The sequence below is a fragment of the Callospermophilus lateralis genome, chromosome 1 (genome assembly GCF_048772815.1).
Source record: "Callospermophilus lateralis isolate mCalLat2 chromosome 1, mCalLat2.hap1, whole genome shotgun sequence".
Taxonomy (NCBI): Eukaryota; Metazoa; Chordata; class Mammalia; order Rodentia; family Sciuridae; genus Callospermophilus; species Callospermophilus lateralis.
The window spans coordinates 115,769,617-115,787,643 of NC_135305.1; the positions used below are offsets into that span (position 1 = coordinate 115,769,617).

At 55.7% G+C, this 18,027-nt stretch overlaps 1 protein-coding gene across 1 annotated transcript in view; it reads right to left on the reverse strand.

Moving 5' to 3' along the window:
* Nucleotides 1–14,166: 14,166 nt before the first annotated feature.
* Pitpnb (phosphatidylinositol transfer protein beta) overlaps nucleotides 14,167–18,027 on the reverse strand; it is a 62,616-nt gene continuing 58,755 nt past the window's right edge. Inside the window, exon 11 of the mRNA XM_076837206.2 lies at nucleotides 14,167–16,054. Within this exon, the coding sequence (XP_076693321.2) occupies nucleotides 16,004–16,054 (51 nt within the window). The 3' untranslated portion in view covers nucleotides 14,167–16,003. The remainder of the gene's footprint in view (nucleotides 16,055–18,027) is intronic.

Here is an 18,027-nt window from a genome sequence, read left to right on the forward strand (position 1 = left end):
TTTTTGACAGCTGGAGTCAAAGAAGCTGTTTTTGAATTTCAGGAAGAGAAACACACGCACGCAGCCACCCAAACAGAGTCAGCCTGCAGGACAGAGTGTCCCCTGTGGTCCAGAGCGGGAGGCCCGGCCCCTGCCTCACAAACACTCAGTGTCACTGCGGGTTATGTAAGCGCGGTTTGGGGCGTGAGCTTGGACCTGGCCTGGGGTTTGGAGAGAGTCTGGGTGAGGAGATGTTTGGCTCAAAATAAACCCAGGAGCTCAAGGCAAGGGGGGGACAGAAGTCCCCGAGGCTCGGGCTCAGGGAATATTTAGGCGAATAGTTTGGAGTGTGCAGGACTCAGAAAAGGCAAGACGGATTTGGCCACTGGCTCTTGAGGTCCATCATGCAAGAGCCTGGGGCTGAGGGCTGAGGGTGTCACAGTTGACCCCTTCCATGGGTCTCGTTGCTCCTGGAAAGGAAAGGCCGATTCTTCTTCCTTTGAGGTGTACCAGGGATTGGGGTGTAGTCTGTGCCCAGCTCTCAGTAGCCTGACGCAGGGACTCGGGTGTCAACCACCCCTGTAAGGTAAGTGGCTCTGACGGGGCAGTGACCCAGGGGGCCCGGGAGCCTCCCAGCCGACTTGCTCTAAGCCCACGGCTCTCTCTGCAGCCCCAGGCCTGGCTGCCTCTGGGCACCCGCGGGGCCTGCGCAGGCCTGGCCCGAAGCCAGCTGGGTGGGCAGAGGCGGGTGGAGGACACACGCCTGGCCCCTTGCCCTTGGGTCACCATGGCCGTGATCTGTGGCCACAACCAGAGAAAGAAGAGCACTCCTGGCCACCGCTGGCTCCTTGCCGGGCGTCACACAGCCTGGCCTCCTGGCTTCCTGGCCTCCTGGCCTCCGTGTTAGTTTCACTTGGTTCCTCGGCCACCCACCACGGGACGCCCAGGTTGCTCTATGCTGCTGTTCCTCCCTCCGGGTCCCCAGAAGCGGACCTGGGGCAAGGACCTGGGTCAGGAAGACTGAGTCAGGAGGGGGACTTGAGGAGGAGCAGAGCCAATAAAGGATGTGGGCACTGGGTCCGGCCTGCCGGGGGCCCAGGGACACTGGGTCACCTCAGTTGACCCACAGGTGGGGCGAGGGAGCTGGTGTCCCCACCAGTGTCGTCCTTCCCTGGCTGGAGACGCCAGGGGCCGCGGGTCTTCTGGTCAGCCGCCCACTTGTCTGGCGGGAGAGCATAGGGCCCTGCTCAGGTGACCTCAAGGGTGGCCCAGGATGTGGGTGGGGCACAGGTGACAGGAACTTGATCCACCCATCCAGTCTGCTGGGCACCTGCTCCTAACAGACACAGCTGGGAAGGGCAGGGCCACCAAATACCTAGCGTGTCAGGTGCCACAGGAAAATGTCAACACGCCATGTTTGCAAAGTCCACATGTCAAACGTCACCAGATTTTGCCTTCCCTGCTGTGGCCAGAGTGGGCATGTGCATGGCCTTGAAGCTCTGGTCTTTCCACCCCTCAGCTGGACAGGGAATGGGCACCCATATATAGGACTGGACCCCAAGGTTTGTGGAAACCGCCAGAAACAGGGCACTCTCCATCGCTGAGGTTCATCTTCTATTTTTCTCTTTGTCTCACCAGAGCTCACCACATCCAGGACACACCAACTGCAAACTCCATCTCAATTTTATTTTAATTTATTTACTTATTTTGGTCCCAGGGATTGAACCCAGGGCCCTCGACCACTGAGCCGCACCCCAGCCCTATTCTGTGTTCTATTTAGAGACAGGGCCTCACTGAGCTGCTTAGGGCCTCGCTGTGGCTGAGGCTGGCTTTGAACTCACGATCCTCCTGCCTCAGCCTCCCAAGTCACTGGGATGACAGGCGGGGGCCACTGCGCCCGGCCCACATCTCAATTTGAAAGATGTGAAGAAAGGAGAACTTCTTGGGTGGATGGGTGGGGCTTCCTTCCAGTTTTGCGGATGAGGACGTTTTCCACTATTTTCTGCAGTGTTGGTCCCATGAGGGCCCAGGGCCTTGTGCGTGCTAGGCAGACGCCCTACCACGGAGTCACATCCTGGGTCAGGACATTATTGGGGTCTAGGGCAGGGATCGAACTAGCCCATTCTTCCCATGTTCCCTGCTTCTTGCCCCAGGGTCGGGGTCCTCACCAGGTCACCCCAGGGTCAGGCTCAGGCAGATTCTGTCAATGCCACATGGCACGAGAGACGCGGCCGTGATGAACGAGTTCTGCCTTGTCAGAGAGAAGCCGGAGTCGCCAGCACTGTGCCAGTGGGCCACACCCTCCTCCTGGCCTCGGCCAAGATGACTCAGCCCCAGTCACCCCCCCAACTGTCCCATCCGTGCGGACTCCAGCTGGGGCCTCCTGCCCCAAACCCCAAGATGGGGTCCTCAGGCTGCGGATGGAGATGCAGAGGAGCGCCCACTGGAGGGCGCACACTTGGCTCTTTGCCCTTGGGCCACCATGGCCATGATTATTTTAATTAATTTAAAAGCTCTTGTCCATTGTCCCGGCTTTTCCAGTGCTCCTCCCCCTCCTCTGCCTCCTGCTCCTGGCTCTGCACATGCCCAGTGGTCAAGGGCCTCGGTGATGGTGACATGGTGACGGCTGCTGCTGAGAAGGGGTGACCTGCCTGGGGAAGGGACATAGCAAATTTGAAGCCTCGAGGAGGAACCTTTGAAGTCCCGGGGACTTCATCCAGGGCTGCTGCCCCCTGAGCCACGTCCCGGGCCCTTTTTCCTTTCCTTTGGGACAGGGCCTTGCGGAGTCCCGGAGGCTGGCCTCCAGTGTGCTCCTCCCTCCTCAGCCCTGCCAGGCTGCTGGGGCGACAGGTGTGCGCCACTGCACCCAGGTGAAGATTCTGGAGCATTTTGTGCGTGACATTCTGGTTAGGGGTGTTCAAAATCTGTGCGAGTATCCCCACATTTGAAATAGCTGAAATCAGAAGCACTTTTGGTCCCAAGCATTTCCAATAAGGACTACGCCCAGTGTTTGTCCTCTGGATGCCACAGTCCTGTGACGGGAGCCAGGGTTGCTTAGAGACCCTGGGAAGGCAGGTCGTGGCCCCTGGACTCCTCACTGCCCAGGCTGCTTCCGTGTGGCCTGGGGGACGCCCCACCTGATCATTTCTAGTTGGCAGGCCACTGGAATGACGGAGTCCCTCAGGGGCACTGGGGAGCAGCTCAGTGTCGTGACTAGACAGCCCTCAACCCGCCAGTCCCGCTCCTTGCTGCCAGACAGGTGCTAGCACGTTTGAACATGGGGTCACCCTCCCAGGCCATCCCCAGCCCTCCACGTGTGCGCCGAACACTCAGGACCCAGGGAGCACTGGGCTGGGTCAGTTCTCCTCGTGGCTCATCTGCAACTTTGTCAATCTTAATTTTCAAGACCCATGGTTTTTTTGGCAAGTGTAGTAACAGGTTTGGTTTTGGGGAGCAGCACTGGGGATGGAACTCAGGGGCGCTCTATCACTGGGGTACACCCCAGTCCTTTTCATGTGTTGAGATAGGGCCTTGCTAAGTTGCCCAGGCTGGCCTCGAACTTGAGATCCCCCTGCCCAAGCCTCCTGAGGAGCTGGGATTACAGGCATGGCCACTGTGCCCGGCCAGGGGCACTCCTTTTGATGGCTGTGTGATATTCCGTGGCACGACCAGCTCCTGTCATTCTCCCACAGATGGACAAGCAGTTCTTTCCAGCCCTGCTCTGTGACATGGGCCACTTTCTTCATTCATCTACAAAATGAGGTGCCACAGATGGCTTGCGAGTTTCCAAGGGCTGGCCAAGTGGAATGCAGCCCTCTCCTCTACCAAGTTCCCAGCCAGTCAGAGGGACAGGATTGACACAGGCCCCAAGGAACCCGAGAAACCAAGGCTGAGTGCTGGCTCTGGTGGGGGGTGCTGGTGCAGTGGGGGGTTCACTGGGTAGACGGGGGAGGGAGGAAGGCAGCGGAGTGAACCGGGCAGGGCTCTCCGGTGCTCATAGATGAACCCAGGACTAGTGAACCCCGCGTCCCGTCCAACCAAAGGACAGGGAGTCGTCCTCCGCGGCCTGATGTCGGTATGTGCCCTACTTTCGCGGATAACTACAAAGAATCAAATTTTCTGGAAAACTTCACTACATGGTGGAGTTAGTTGGGTGTCAAGTGAGCGCCTCGGCCCTGCTCCTCGTGGCCCCTGGAGCTGCAGAAGGCAGGAGCTGGAAGGCCAAGGGGCGCTGTGGGGGGAGGGGGGCAGCCGTGCGGAGGGACCCCAGTGGGCTCTGCGGGGCGGTGACCACATGGCAGCAGGCCAGGCGGTCCTGTCCCTGCAGGACCCCGTCTCCTGCCGTTATTTATGTCGCTACAAACTCCAGGGAGTCCTGGCTGATGTACAGCCCCGTCCTGTGAGCATGAGCCCGGTCGGTCCCCCATCCCCGCAGTCTGGACGGCAGGGCCCACGTGGTGGCGGATCTAGATCTCCATACAGGAAAGAGACCAGAGCTCGCGACAGACCGAGGCCGTGCAGACGCTGCCATGTGCTTAATGTGCTCCAGCTACACAGAACGCTCCAGAAACCACCGTTGTGGGGTGAGCGACAGCCCTGTCCAGGGTGATGGGTCTTTGTAACTGCTGAGCGGCTCCCGAGAGGGCGGCCCAGGCCCACAGGGGCCGGTGCACCGCTCACGGGTCGGTGTTTCCCAGACATCGAGCACCAAGCTGGCTCTGGGCAGGAAAGAAATGAAAACAGGCTCCAAGGACCTTCCAGTCCAGTAGGGACACGCACGCACATGGCAGCGGTGTGAATGCTAGGAATCAAGGCAGATGGAAGGGTCCAGAAAGGCCCCGAGAGGTGGGAGGGAGGGAGCTGAGGAGTGACAGATCTTCCAGGCAGGGACAGCATGGGATGGGGAGCTGCCTGGCAGGCGGGAGCAGCAGGTGGCAGGCCACTGTGGCTGGCGGGGGCAGAGGAGAGGGCCAGGGAGGATGCCCAAGGCCTCTGAGCTAAGCGGGAGCACTCTGGGTAGAGGAGGGACGTGTGTGTCTCTTTGATACTTAAAAGAATCCCTGTGGTCTGAGGGGAAGCGGGGGCAAGGGACTCCTGAGCAGTCACCAGGGAGCGGGTGGTGGGAGGCGGCTGGGCTGCAGCAGGGAAGTGGGAAGTGGCACCACACAGGCTGAGGTGGGGCCTGAGGTGGGGAGGGCGGGACGTGTGGCACTGGCCCAGCCAGGGACCTGGGTCTGCTCGGTGGTACCCTGGTGCTCTCCACAGGGGTCTAGAACCTCAATGTCCCCCTGCACACACGTGCTGACTGCTACCACATCCAGGGGTTCGACCCTCTCAGGATGATCTCAAGGGCTTCTCCTTGGACTCCTCGTCTCTGTCCCCTCCTGTCCTCTTGGTTTCGTGGACGGATAAAGCCCACAGGAATAACCCTGTGCCTCTGCACCCACAAGGCAGGGCCGGGTCTCTCCACCTGCAGCCCAGGACACTAGAGCAGACGCGGCGACCCCTGCAGCCCGAGGCAGCGGGGCAACTTGGGGCAACACTGGGGTGGAGTTGGGTCACGGACAGTCATCACCTGGGTGAGCCCTGCACAGGCTGAGGCGGAGAACCGCGGTGCTGGCTCCCGCAGAAGCCATACACGGTCCCCTGGCCCGGCCACTCCCGGGCTCCCAGACCACCACCCGGGAGACCCCACACCTCTGCAGCAGTGGCCTCTGAACATTTGAAAGGCCCACAGGGCTTTGCTAATCAGCCACAAGGAGTCCAGCTTCTTGTTCTTTGCCTGAAGAAAACCCGTGACGATGAGGGAAGCAAGAGCCCTTCCATCTTAGCGGGTTCATGGTTCCAGTCGGTTCCGTTTTAGAATTTCTTAGATCTGATTCCTTATTTGTTCCATCTTGAAACTCTCAAGGTCTTCATTCCTTTAAAAATCCAGCCTAGCTCTAATTCCCACGCCACTAGAATATCCTTGATCTCATTTCTAACCAAGTCCACCTCAGAACTCTGGAATCCAGTGAGGGAAATAGGTGTGGGTCACGCCCAGCCCCGAGCCATTTGCCTGTGCCCAATATTCCTCCGTCTGTCTTTCTGATGGCAGCTGGAAGCCAGGCGCAGAGCTGGGAACTGAGGAAAAAGAACCGAGTAGGGTGGGGGGGGGTTAACACTCCTAAGTAAACAATGGTACCGTGTGCTAAATCCATGCGACATGTTCTCTAAGTGCACTGTGCACCAGGCACATGCATGAGATGGGCTGGACCCCAAGGCCTGAGGCCTCGGGTTCTCCTTCAGGTCTGTAGGGTGCACACACAGGGCGGGTGGGTTTGCCCAGATCTAAGGGGTTCGCCCGGAGGTGGGGTTCTGAGTGCTAAACCCAGGATAAAAGATTCTGGGCAAACTGGGGTGGTTGAAACCCCTCGAGTCAGGAGTTTTTTCCCTCTAGTACTGGGGAGCCAGGACCTCATGCATGCTAGGCAAGAGCTCTGCCACCGAGCCACGACACGCCCCAATCAGAACCCTGTGCCTGCTGTGAGTTCATCTTCCCTGGGCCAGGCTCTGAGTTCCAGCAGGAGGGAGGACAAGACTGGCTGGCAGGGGGCAGGTAATCCCAGGCCAGGAGAAGTCAAAGACTTCCTGGGCAGCCACACCCATGGGGTCTGATGCCCCAATTCGCTGACCTAGATGGGCTTCAAGCTCCCCACCCAGCACAGCAGGACTGATTAGCCCAACTGGGTGGAGCGGGCCAAGCTCATCGATATGAGGGGCCAGTTTCCCAGCAGCCCCCAGCCGGGCACAGCTGAGCTACAGCTTCCGTGAGCTGCAGGGTATTTGGAATAGGGCTCAACCTTGGAGAAGTATTAATGAAAATGTCACAGGCACTAAAGTCAAAGCAGATGTGAAGCCGGCTACACGGGCAGACACAGCTGATAAGAAACAGCTCAGGAGAGAACAAAACCTCCTGAGATTAGGTCAAGGGCAGACCAAAAAGAAAAAAAGAAAAAAAGGCATTGGGGGTCCCCCTTGGCAACTCAGAGAAACGCTGTCGCTCCCGTGGAACAAGCTGACATTTCTGTGCTGCTGCGTTATATATTGACATCCCGACAGGGCAGCGTGCGGAGGGCTCCACATCAGCAAATAAATATTACGTCTCCATCTTCAGCTAAGCAGAGCCGCGGTGCATTCCTATTACTTCATGTGGATTAACCATCTGGAAGTTGAATCAAGCCACAGAGTAAAGAATGGGATCCAATTTTGCATTCACCAAAATAAGCCGTACTAGTCTCAATTTATGGCAGATGGTTATGCAGTCTCAGCGGGCCAAAAAAATCTCTCTGCAAAAGAATAAAGTTTATGCCAATTACTGTAATAGGAACCAGCACCACAGCCGTGTGGGCCTGGCTGAGATGGCAGACAGCGCCATACAGCTCGTCAACTGCAGGGGGCCCGGGCCATGAGGGGGACCCCGCTAATTCATTAAGATAACACGAGAGGAACGGAGCAGGGTGAGCCATAAAACAGAAATATTTCCTTGCAAAGGATGGGACAGCAGAGAGGATGGGACAGCCGAGGTGGAGTGGCTGCTATGAGGACAGGGCCTGGCCACGCTGCAGGCAGGGTCAGGGAAATGGTTAACTGAAGTGGGGAGGTGACCTGGTGGCCGAGGACTGGGAGGACGGCGATTCAGTTCTGGGCTCCTCTGCTTCATTCGCCTGCTGAGCATGGTCCACTCTGCGGCAGGCCGTGGGCAGGCCCCGAGCCCGTGATGGCCAGGGCCACCGACACGGCGGGCATCTCTCTCTGGAGCTCCCAGGTGTGCCCAGACGGTGGCACTCAAGGTGTCGTTGAGGATGTGGTCCTTGGACTGAGATCCAGGATGAACAGGGGAAAAAAGGGCTCCAGGCTCAGAGGTCGGCCCGGGCTCTGGCCTCAACAGGAGTAAGGCCCTCGTGGCTGAAGCTTGGAGGTGAAAGGTGGCAGCCAGGCAAGGACGGAAGGGGTGACAGGGACAACACGTCTGTTCGTCCTAAAAGCCATGATGGAACGACAGGACCTGCCTTCCTTCTGAGGGTTCTGGGCTACAGGAGGCTGAGCACGGCTTCTTGTCCTGAGGGCCTGTTTTGTCAGGCGATGGAGGTGGTCACCCCACTGCCCAGGTGGCGTCAGGGTGTGACGATGCCCTGTGGAAACCGGTGGCTCCGACAAGACGTCCATGCCCTGCGGGGGCTGAAGGAAGGGAGCTTGGGACACATCAGGCTACAAAATGACATCAGCTTGTCTCCTGCAGGCCCCTGGTTATTCCTTTAAATCTCTGTTTGATTTCGAAGTCGCTGGCTTAAAAAACGCTGGTATTGGGGGCTCTCCCAGGTGACCCACTGTCTCAGCTCACCCAGGACTGTCCTGGCTCTAGCATCAAAAGCATGGCTTCCTGAGACATCCCCGACCTCAGCCAACCCATAGGTCAACCAAGGGCCAAACCCGGAACTGCAGGGATGCCCGTTGTTGCTGCTGTGATGGCCCCGACCTCCCCTGGCCAGGAATCAAGGTGCAGAGGCCAGGACGACTGAGGGTCCACTGCTCAGCAAGTGGACGTGGCGAGCACTGGAGCTAAGGCCCCATGTCCAGGGTGGCTTCTGGGGGAGAGCATGGGTATCAGTTGTGCCTGCTGAGCTCTGGCCTCTCTGGACTGGCTGGCCAGGAGGGACGGCAGCACAGTGAGCCGCTCCTCCCTGGCTGGCCAGACACGGCCTCCTGCTCCCACCCGGCCGCCCTCTCATGCGGGTGGCCCAGAGCCAGGGCTTGGCCGGGTAGTCACCCTGCTCCCCCACCCCCCAGGACACTGGGCGCGGTGCAGCCCATGGACAGCCTGAGGGAGAGGACTGGAGTGGGGAGTGAATTCCAGGGCAAGTGGGAGAAGCCACCGCCCAAGGCCTGGCTCTGACATGTGCGGGGCGCTCGCCAGCAGGACGCAGGCGCTGACCTCAATCGCACAAGTGGAAAATCTGAGCCCGGCGGCTGGAAGGGGCTGGAGGAATCCTGACCCCCCCCACAAGCCCCCCACCACCCGTCGGATTTCTGGCTCCCTGGAGCAGTGAGCTCACGGGCCACCAGATGCTGACCCGAAAACCTCATCCCGCGAGGAGGAGGAGGCGCCCGCAGCCATGTGGGGGAGTGAGCTGCAGGCCTCACGGGCTGAGGAATCTGAAATAAGTATCTCCTGGGGGTGGGGGCAGAGCTGTTGAGTGGGCCAACTACCCACAATCCCACCTGCTCCTGAGACCGCCTGGTGGTTCCCCGAGTGTTCAGCGTTGGAAGCTGCCCCTGCAGCAGGCAGGAGGTGGTCCCCTCCAGCAGGTGCTCTGGGAACCACCCCTAGGTACTTGGTGGCAACAGGAGGCCAGGGTATGGAGAACCTGACTCCCCACGTTCCCAGCAATGACACAAATCAAACTCAAGGGGCAGGATCCCTGCCTACCAAGGCGGCCCGGGTGGAGGCAGAAGGTAAGGGGCACTGAGGGCGCCGCCGAGAGGGACATGCGCACTCCTGGCCTCGGGAATAGCCAGGCGCAGGGGCTGCTCCTCAGTAGTGTCTGGACACAGGGGCCCAGGGGGACTCTTCACCACAGGGCTCAGCTCACACCCACCCTTGGGCAATGCCACAGCCGAGGCTGCTGGTTGTGCCCTTAAATCTCCGTTTAAATCAATGTCTCTGGCTTAAAAAATGCAGTGGGGAGGCCATGGTCCCAGGTGGCTCTCGGCGTCAACCCTGGCTCTGCCACTGTCAGCGATACGACTGCGGCACTGACCGCGCTGACCTGTGTCCGTTTCCGCATCTGTGAAGCAGGTGACTGACGGCGCCGACGTCTAGGGGGCTGTGGAGATTCCGGAGGCCACGGGGCTGTGCTCGATGCCTGGCACACAGCAGGTGCCGGGAAGAGCTGGCTGGGCCCATTTGGTTCTTTGCAATCTGACGAGCTGAGACACCGTGGGAAAACCTAGAAAAGGGGCCGGCAAAGGAGGGCCCTGAGCCAACCCAGCCACCGCCTATTTGAGTAGCTTCACTGGCGCACAGCCAGGCTGGCTCCCTTAGGTCATGTCCAAGGCTGCTTTCGTGTCACAGGCAGGGACGAGTAGCAGCAACCAAGGCTCCATGACCCACACTGCCCGGCCTATTTATTATCTGGTCCTGTACAGAAAAAGCGCGTCGCCCCCTGACCTGAAGGAGTGGGAGCTCCATGTGGCTGCTGTGGCCTCCCAGTTCCCCTCTCCTGGACGGCCAGCAGCTAGCACTCTGGATGGGAAGCACTCACAGAACCTCATGGTGGCTTCATGGGCCATGGGAAAGTGGGGACAGTGCTGGGGAAGTGCTGTCAGTATTCCAGGCTACCCGAGGCGAGGCCCCCCGTTTAGCACACACGGAAATGAACGCCGCGAGCCTCGTCCCACTCCAGGAGCGCCCGCCCTCTGGAGTGCAGGGCAGTTCTGCTCCGACTCATCAGCAGGTGGTGTCAGGACATATAAGGGATCAACACGGCGGAGCCGTCATGGCACTTTACCACTCTCAGAAACCTGGGGAATAAGCAGAGCCAACCTAAGGTGGGGTCTTGGGGACTCAGGAAACACCTGGCCTGACAGTGCCCTGTCGGGAGGCGGGTCACCAAGCCCGGTGAAGAGCCCAGCACTGGCACCCAGAACCAGGTCTGCACCCTACAGAGGGAACTGGACATTTATGAACCTGTTGCCAAGCAGAGCATCTGGAGATGAATAGCTGCAGACGCTGGATGAGAGAAGGGGGGACGGGGGGGGGGGGGAGAGAGAGAGAGAGAAAGTGGGGGAGAGGAGAGGGAGGAGAGCCTAACTAGCCAGAACTGTCTTTACTTCACTGAATTTCCTGTGGCAAGGCTCTGTCCACATGTCCGGATTCTGTCCTCTGACCTGCGGTGGTCTCGCTGGGAAGCACACTGAGAGCCATTTCCACGGACAACATTCGCGTCAAGAGTGGCCTGCTTACACTTGAGACTTATGTGCCTGCGGCCATGAGGCTGGCGAGCACCCTGGCTCGGCCTTCCCAGGGGCAGAAAGAGGTCACTGGTCCTGGCTGTGCAGGTGACAGGGATGCTCTAGAAGCTGACGGTGGAGGAGGCTGATGAAGGTTACCTCACAATACCCCATCTGGGGGCCTGGCAAACCAGACCCGGCCTCGCTAGTCAAATCCGGCCTGTGTCTCAAGTTTTGCTGGAACAGACGCTGGCTTACGTACCACCGTCTCTGGCTGTTTCTGCGCAGCGAGGGCAGAACTGAGGAGCTCGCACAGCCCAGATGGCCACAGCCCGACATATTTACTGCTTAGCCTTTTGTAGGAAGTAGGTGGACCCCCATCAGACGATCTTCGGATGGTGTGGACCAGGACATACATGGCTGGCAGGATTCCACCTCCATCTGAGGGCGTTTTGGGAGACTTGGGGACCGACATGGACTTCTGGCTCAGCAGCCAGTCGGTGGCGAGGTTACTGACTGCAGCAGCGGTACATTCTGGGGGTGGAGGATGGCCTCAGGAGTCTGGCTTAGGACTTCCTTAGTCCCCGACCTGCATCGCAGGTGCCTGGAAAGGGAGGAGGCAGCGTGGGCGTGGCTTCCCACTTCTCTTATGGACTTTGTCCCATCAGCCACTGAGTTACCACAGCCTGCTGGCTGCTGCGACTTGGCTGCTGAGGTCGGAGACAACATCTCTTTGCCCGCTCAGCCCACAGGACACAAAGAGGCCTGGGCACAGGTCAGCGGATAACTGTTGTGGGCAAAAGGAGCAGGTCCAGGAACAGAGTTTCCATCAAGGGAGGTGACTCTGGGGAACAACTGTCACACCTGCCCTTGAGAAGTGCCCAAGCTAATGTGGGACAAGACTCTGGAGACTTAATAAGCTGCGTGGACTGCGGCAGCCCAGACGGCACCCCAAGACAGAGGAGGTTTCCTGCGGGAAGCGGCCCTGGCTGACCCCGGGGCTCGGAGGAGGGGGCAGGAGTCACGGCTACAGAGACAGCGTGTCCACTTCAAGGGTCTTCCAAGAAGAGAGGGCAGCAGTCCTCTGAGCTCTTTGCCTGTGCTTTGAAAAAGGGGCACCTGGAACCGAAGCCAAGACAAGACGGGTGGGCCAGGGGATTTTTTTAAAGGTCCCTCCTCATGGGACTCTAAGCTGCAGCCAGGATGGAGCACCCCTATGTCACGAGCCGATTGTTTCAAATTGGTGCCTCCAGCAAAACAGATCAGTTACTCAAGACATGGGACCCCAAAGACCCAGCTCTCAACAACGAGAAGAGCCCACCTGGGATGGGGACGTTCTTCTTTTGTCCAGGGACACATTTTAACTCACAATTTAACTTGGTAAGAGAAATGTGTGGAGGAGTCACGAAGCAATGGTGCCCCTCCCGGGGAGGGCAAGCCACCCTGGGGGAGCAGCAGGGCCAACAGAGTTCTAAAGTCTCCTTTGAACAAAAAAGCAGCCCACGACATGACGGTGTCAGATGGGAGGAAGGATGAGACACAGGGTCAGTGTGTCAGACGGACGGGATTCTCGTGGCCTGCCTGGCCTTAGGGCTGCTGGAGAGCTGCACTTCCCGCTGCTTCTAGTGCCGTCCGGGAAGAGGACTGGTTCTGAAGGGCACCGCCGCTGCTCAATGTCTCCAAAGCAGAAAGCGTGACCCCTGAGCGGCACTGGCAGCGTTCCTGGGAAGCACCCCATTCCCGCAGGAGCTCCAATTCAGCAGGACAACCTGGAACTTGGCCTTGGCACTCTCCCTCCCTCCCAAGCACCCCAAGTCCTCAACTCTACAGTCACCAGTGCCACCTGGAAAAAACACATTATGGAGCCAGAACTTCTCCTTTCTCTGGCACTCAGGACACCAAATTTGAGGGTCTAAGAACCAAGTGTGAACTCTCTCCTTCCAGATGAAGGATCACAGAACTCCCACACCAGGCCCTTGCAACCAAGCTGCTAGGACAAGACGGACAAAAATGCTGGTGGAGTCTCTCGCTTCCTCAGAGGAGGTCAGTGCAGGAAGCTGGGCTTCAGATTTACCAAGTTGAAGAAGGGCTGGAGAGGTTGACTTTAAAAGCCAGTTATGATGCGCACAAGACAGGAGATCCAAGTGAGTTCAGTAGGAGGCGGTTTGGTAAATGAGTGGGACAGGAAGAGAGCACTCACCCAGGAAAGGACCTGCCGTTTGTTAGAAGCCGCGATGTCTCAACTGGCCCTGGTAGCCTTGGGGCTGGGGGTCCTGACCTCCATTTCCACATAAGGAGTCCAAGATGTGAGGAGGAGCCAGGGGTGTGCTGACTGTGCTGTGGCCCAAGAGCTGGCTCCTGAGGCTCCTTGGGCCCTGCTGCCTTGGGCTAGACGTCTGCTTTCTTGTCTGTACCATGACTATAGTGTCTAACGTCCCTTTCTACCATTTCTCGCCTCTTACCCGACTATCATGCTGACTTGGAATTTATCTGTCCCTAGTTCTGTCGCCCATGTTGGGCTGCACAATTCCTTTTATTCATCTTAGACCCTCTAGTAATACTGAGTGCCGGACCCATGACTCTCAGACCGACGAGAGCATGAGCAACAGACCATCACCATAAACGCACACACCTCATCTGAAATAGAAAACCAGAAGGCTCACCTCGGAAACCAACCCGAACACTCTGGAAATGCAGCAATCTGTACTGAATCTGTCCACCCTCATGCCCACCTCTCCTAAGGCTGCGTACTCTAGAAAGCAGATAAAACCACAGATCAGCCATCACTCATCCAGAAAGAAGAGACCAGAGAAGACACTGTTCAGAGGAGAGGTGAATCAGCCCCAGACCACAATGCCACGATCTTGAACAGTCAGGATCTCACTTCAAAAAAATATTCTCGATTTCCATATTTCCCCTCACTGGAAAAAAATGTTTTGAAAACCCCTTTAGTTTACTGCTGAGCTTTTAAAGACAGAAAATTATTTCAGAAACCAAGAGTAACATCCTAGTGTGTCACACGTGCCTTTCCAGAAGAAGTTTGCAATAAAAACACAAAACCCATTTCTTCCCCTTTCTTTTTCCCAGAGTGGGAGTGCTGCACACCACAGAATTCTAGAAAGACCCATAGAGTGGGCTGCAGCGTTCCGCACCAGCCGAAGCATCAGGGAAACAACCACTCGAGCACACAAGTGGCATTTTGTGATCAAATTTATTTTTTGTTTAAATTTCATTTACTTTGTTTTACTGTAATTTACACAAGAGACTGCCAAGTAAACTAGGTATTTTACATTCACCACACATTCCCTCAAATCTCCACAGTTGTTAGAAAGACATTAAAATCCATGTGCCGGGCTCTCATTTCCATGTGTGCCCAAGCTCCCAACGAGACTGCAGATGCCAGCAAGAGTTAGGTTTGTTAGGAGAGAGGCCTGGACTCTCCACTCCACAAATCAGCATCGCCTTCCTCGCACCCGACGCTCTGCAGGTGACGATCACGCTCTGACAGACCCATTACCCTCAGAGCCCCGAGAGGAAACATGGTCTGTATCCTGAGTACGCGGAGGACGTTTGAGACGCGGGGTGTGCTGCTGAGGTACCAGGGTCTCAATGCAGCAGCACTCAGGTCGGGACACAGGACACGTGGGAAAGCGCAGAGCAACAAGGGCAGGACTGTCAGCAAATCGGATGACTACCGCGCTCTGACCGCAGGGCCGGGGTGGGGTTAGGAGGAGCAGGGGGTTACAGACGACAGTTTGTGGCCCGAAGGCCTCAAGGATATCACTGCACTCAAGCTTCCAGGCCTGACAGGGGAAAGCTGCATCCAGACAGAGAAAGCAGACAAAGATCTATCCAGCCACTGCTCCTTCTTAAAAAAAAAAAAAAAAAAAAAAAAAAGGTGGCAGTGACATCTAACCAGCACTTTCCTGATGCCTCCTCAGGGAATGTCACTGGGTGTCCTACCAGAGAGCAGATCCAGAAGTCGGGGTCACCAGCCCCCCAGGGCCCTGAGCGGCACTGCACCGTCCCACCTCGCAGGCAGCCCCCCATCCGAGTGCACTGCCACACAGAAAGAGCACACGGTCACCACGCCCGGCCCGGTCCAGAACCACGAGGCTTCTGGACCGTCTGCGCGGTCTCTGCATTAACCCCAGAAAAGGGCCGCTTCAGAAATGAGACCCCGGGAGGCGCTGGCGCCCAGCCTTTCTATGCGGCCTCCGATACCGTTCAGACTGACTTCTTTATCGATCTGTTTACCTAACAAGAGCCTGAAAATGTTCTAGTGTTTACTATAAATCACAAATCGTCATCTTCATTTTTCTAGGTTTGATGTAGAAAAATACTTGAAATTTAAAATACAAAAATCCAATAAAAACCAGAAAAAATTTTTTAAAAGGATTTTCCCCTCAAACTAGTAAAAACTGGCCTGTAACTTTACTCCTTATATAATAGATATCATCAAATTTGGCTGGAAGATAATGACCATCCAGAAATAAATAGTTATAAATACATTCAGAGTTGACATTCCAGATTCATGGGAGTACCAAAAAGTTTTGAAGGAATCTCTCTGTGGGAGTCTGCTGCTTATGGGACTAAAATAAAAATTCATAAGAGACTGATTTTAAAAGAACAGAAAAATAACAAAAGGCTATATATGTTGGTCCACAGCTTGACATTTATGAAACATACCAGCTCGTATCACATCGCAGTCAATTTGTCCATTAATGGTTTTACTCTGATAATTATTAAAATCTGTTCCAGGTATATATATTGAAAATATTTTCTTTTGCATTCTTGCTGAAGATAGGTACAGTACGTTGGAGAAAGTGTACTAATCCCTTCAGGATGTTTGTATGTACATATATACACACACGCGTGTGCATCTGGGTCTGCAGCTCTACATGCGTTCTATATACAGCCACAGACACACACACACACAGACACATGTGGCTGGGAACCTGTGCGTGTGTGTGCGTTTCCACAAGCACACGTCGGAAACTTCAACACTGCAAGACACTGGTCAGATTCGTCTTCACTCGTCACTGGCTGCACTGGTTCCCCTCACTTGACCTTGATTACGTAACTGCAAGAAAAGCGGAAGACAGTGAGAATGCGTTACCACACAGGGGACGAAGGACAGCAGCTTGTCCCGCACACTCACCAGAAAAAATCTGTCAATGTGGCAAAACTTTTGGCAGAAAATTTATCCCAACTACTGCACCTTAAAATTTTAATCTGTTCAAATAGATTCTGGTCTTACTAATGGCATAGCATTTTGTTTCATCAGATGGAAAATTAAATTAAAAGCAAAATAAATCACAGAAGCTTAGCAGAACTTAATAACATAACAGTAACCCAAGAAAAACTTTGGGCACCCCAGTCACTGCTTAGCCACTGGGAGCAGCAGCTCACTAAGGGGGAAGCAAAGAGCCATGGTGGAAAGGGGAGCCTCCGGCCCCCATGAACATCGAGGTTCGGGGTTTGCCCGGGAGAACAGGCCGTCACTTCTGTCTCCCTACATTCATTCCAATGTGTGGTCCCGACTGTGGTATTTATTCTTATTCCCCTTTTAGGGCAATCTGTTATCTGGGCATATGAGTTGTATTAGATAAATAAGATCATGGAAATCTTTTGCTATTAGTTAAAAAAACAAAGTGCATTAACACAGAGAAAAGCTAGCTCAGAGGTAACTGAAGGTCAACCACGGAGGAGCGCTCTGTGATGCACAGAAACAAATCTCACCTAATTGTTTTAAGGGAATCAATCACCAAGGCTGGCCCTTACAGTATGGGGTGAGGGCTCTTTGTTTCCTTACTAACCCCACAGGGCCCTACTGAGCAGCAGGCCAGTCACCTGGCTACTGGAACTAGCCAGCTTCCAAGATGATGCCTGCATAAGCAAGGGCACGGGCAGCTGGCTCCTGATGTGGCACTAAGGGCGAGCCCTGACGACTACACTCCACGTGAGTCTCACAGTGTGACAACTCAGGCGTTCACTGTCTGTTTCTAAACTATCTATCTACTATATTTTAAAAATAAAGCCACATTGAACACTTGGTCAGAGCCCCTGTGCTCAGCAAGTCAACTCCCCCTTACCAACAGGTACAGGTTTGAAACATTCTTTTTATCCAGGTCTTCACTTACACAGTGTGATATTGTCTCTGACCCTACAGGGGACTCATCTAGACATCAGCAGCCGACGTGCCTCGGACGGTACCCTTCTTACGCATCTAAACGTAAAATAAAATCATGAGCTGCTAAAATCAGACTCTGAGTAGGGGTTAGTAAGCAAGAGGAGAAAGAGGACCTAGATGAGCTAATGAGGCGAAGGCCACCTGTTGACAGCCATATCCTCCTGTGAGTGAAGTGCTGAGGCTCCGCCAACATTCCTGGCCTAAAGACTCTTGCAAGAGGCTTTCCTTACAGACTGAAAAATCTGTGGACCTTGTATCATCTTGTATCTGACAAAGGCCTACAGACTGACAGGAACTGATGTACATGACACTGATGGTACATGTGACAAACTGCCCCTAAGTGTGGTAGTGTGGTTTATACTTCTGTAGTCCCCAGACCAGGCAGAAGCCATGGGGGCAGGAGTGTGTGTGTGGGGGGGGGAACGGGACCTCTGCTGCTTCTGAGACCAGGTCTCTCGGGTTCTTTAAAGCAAGGTTGCTGAAAGGAAAGTGAATAAAAGCAGCAAGCAAGCCCAGATACAGGATGGCAGAGAAGCGAGGAGGGAAGGATCAACAGAAAGGGCAGGTGTTAACAGCAGACTACAATCAGACAGACCTCAACGAGCAAAACCAAAGAAAATGTGATCAACACACTGCCTCCACCCCCCAGAGGCCAGCAGGGAACAGGGGGGACACCTGTCCCAGGAAGCCCTGCAGGTGCTGGGCTGAACCCCAACAGCTCTGTGGGGGCCCAGCCTCCTAGGTGCCAGGCCTTCTCTACCTGACCAAAACCTGGTCACAAGAAAACAAGCGGATTCTGAAAGACCAGTGAGTAAGAGCATCACAATGCATCGGGTGACGCCACCAGGCACCAGGAGGCAGGA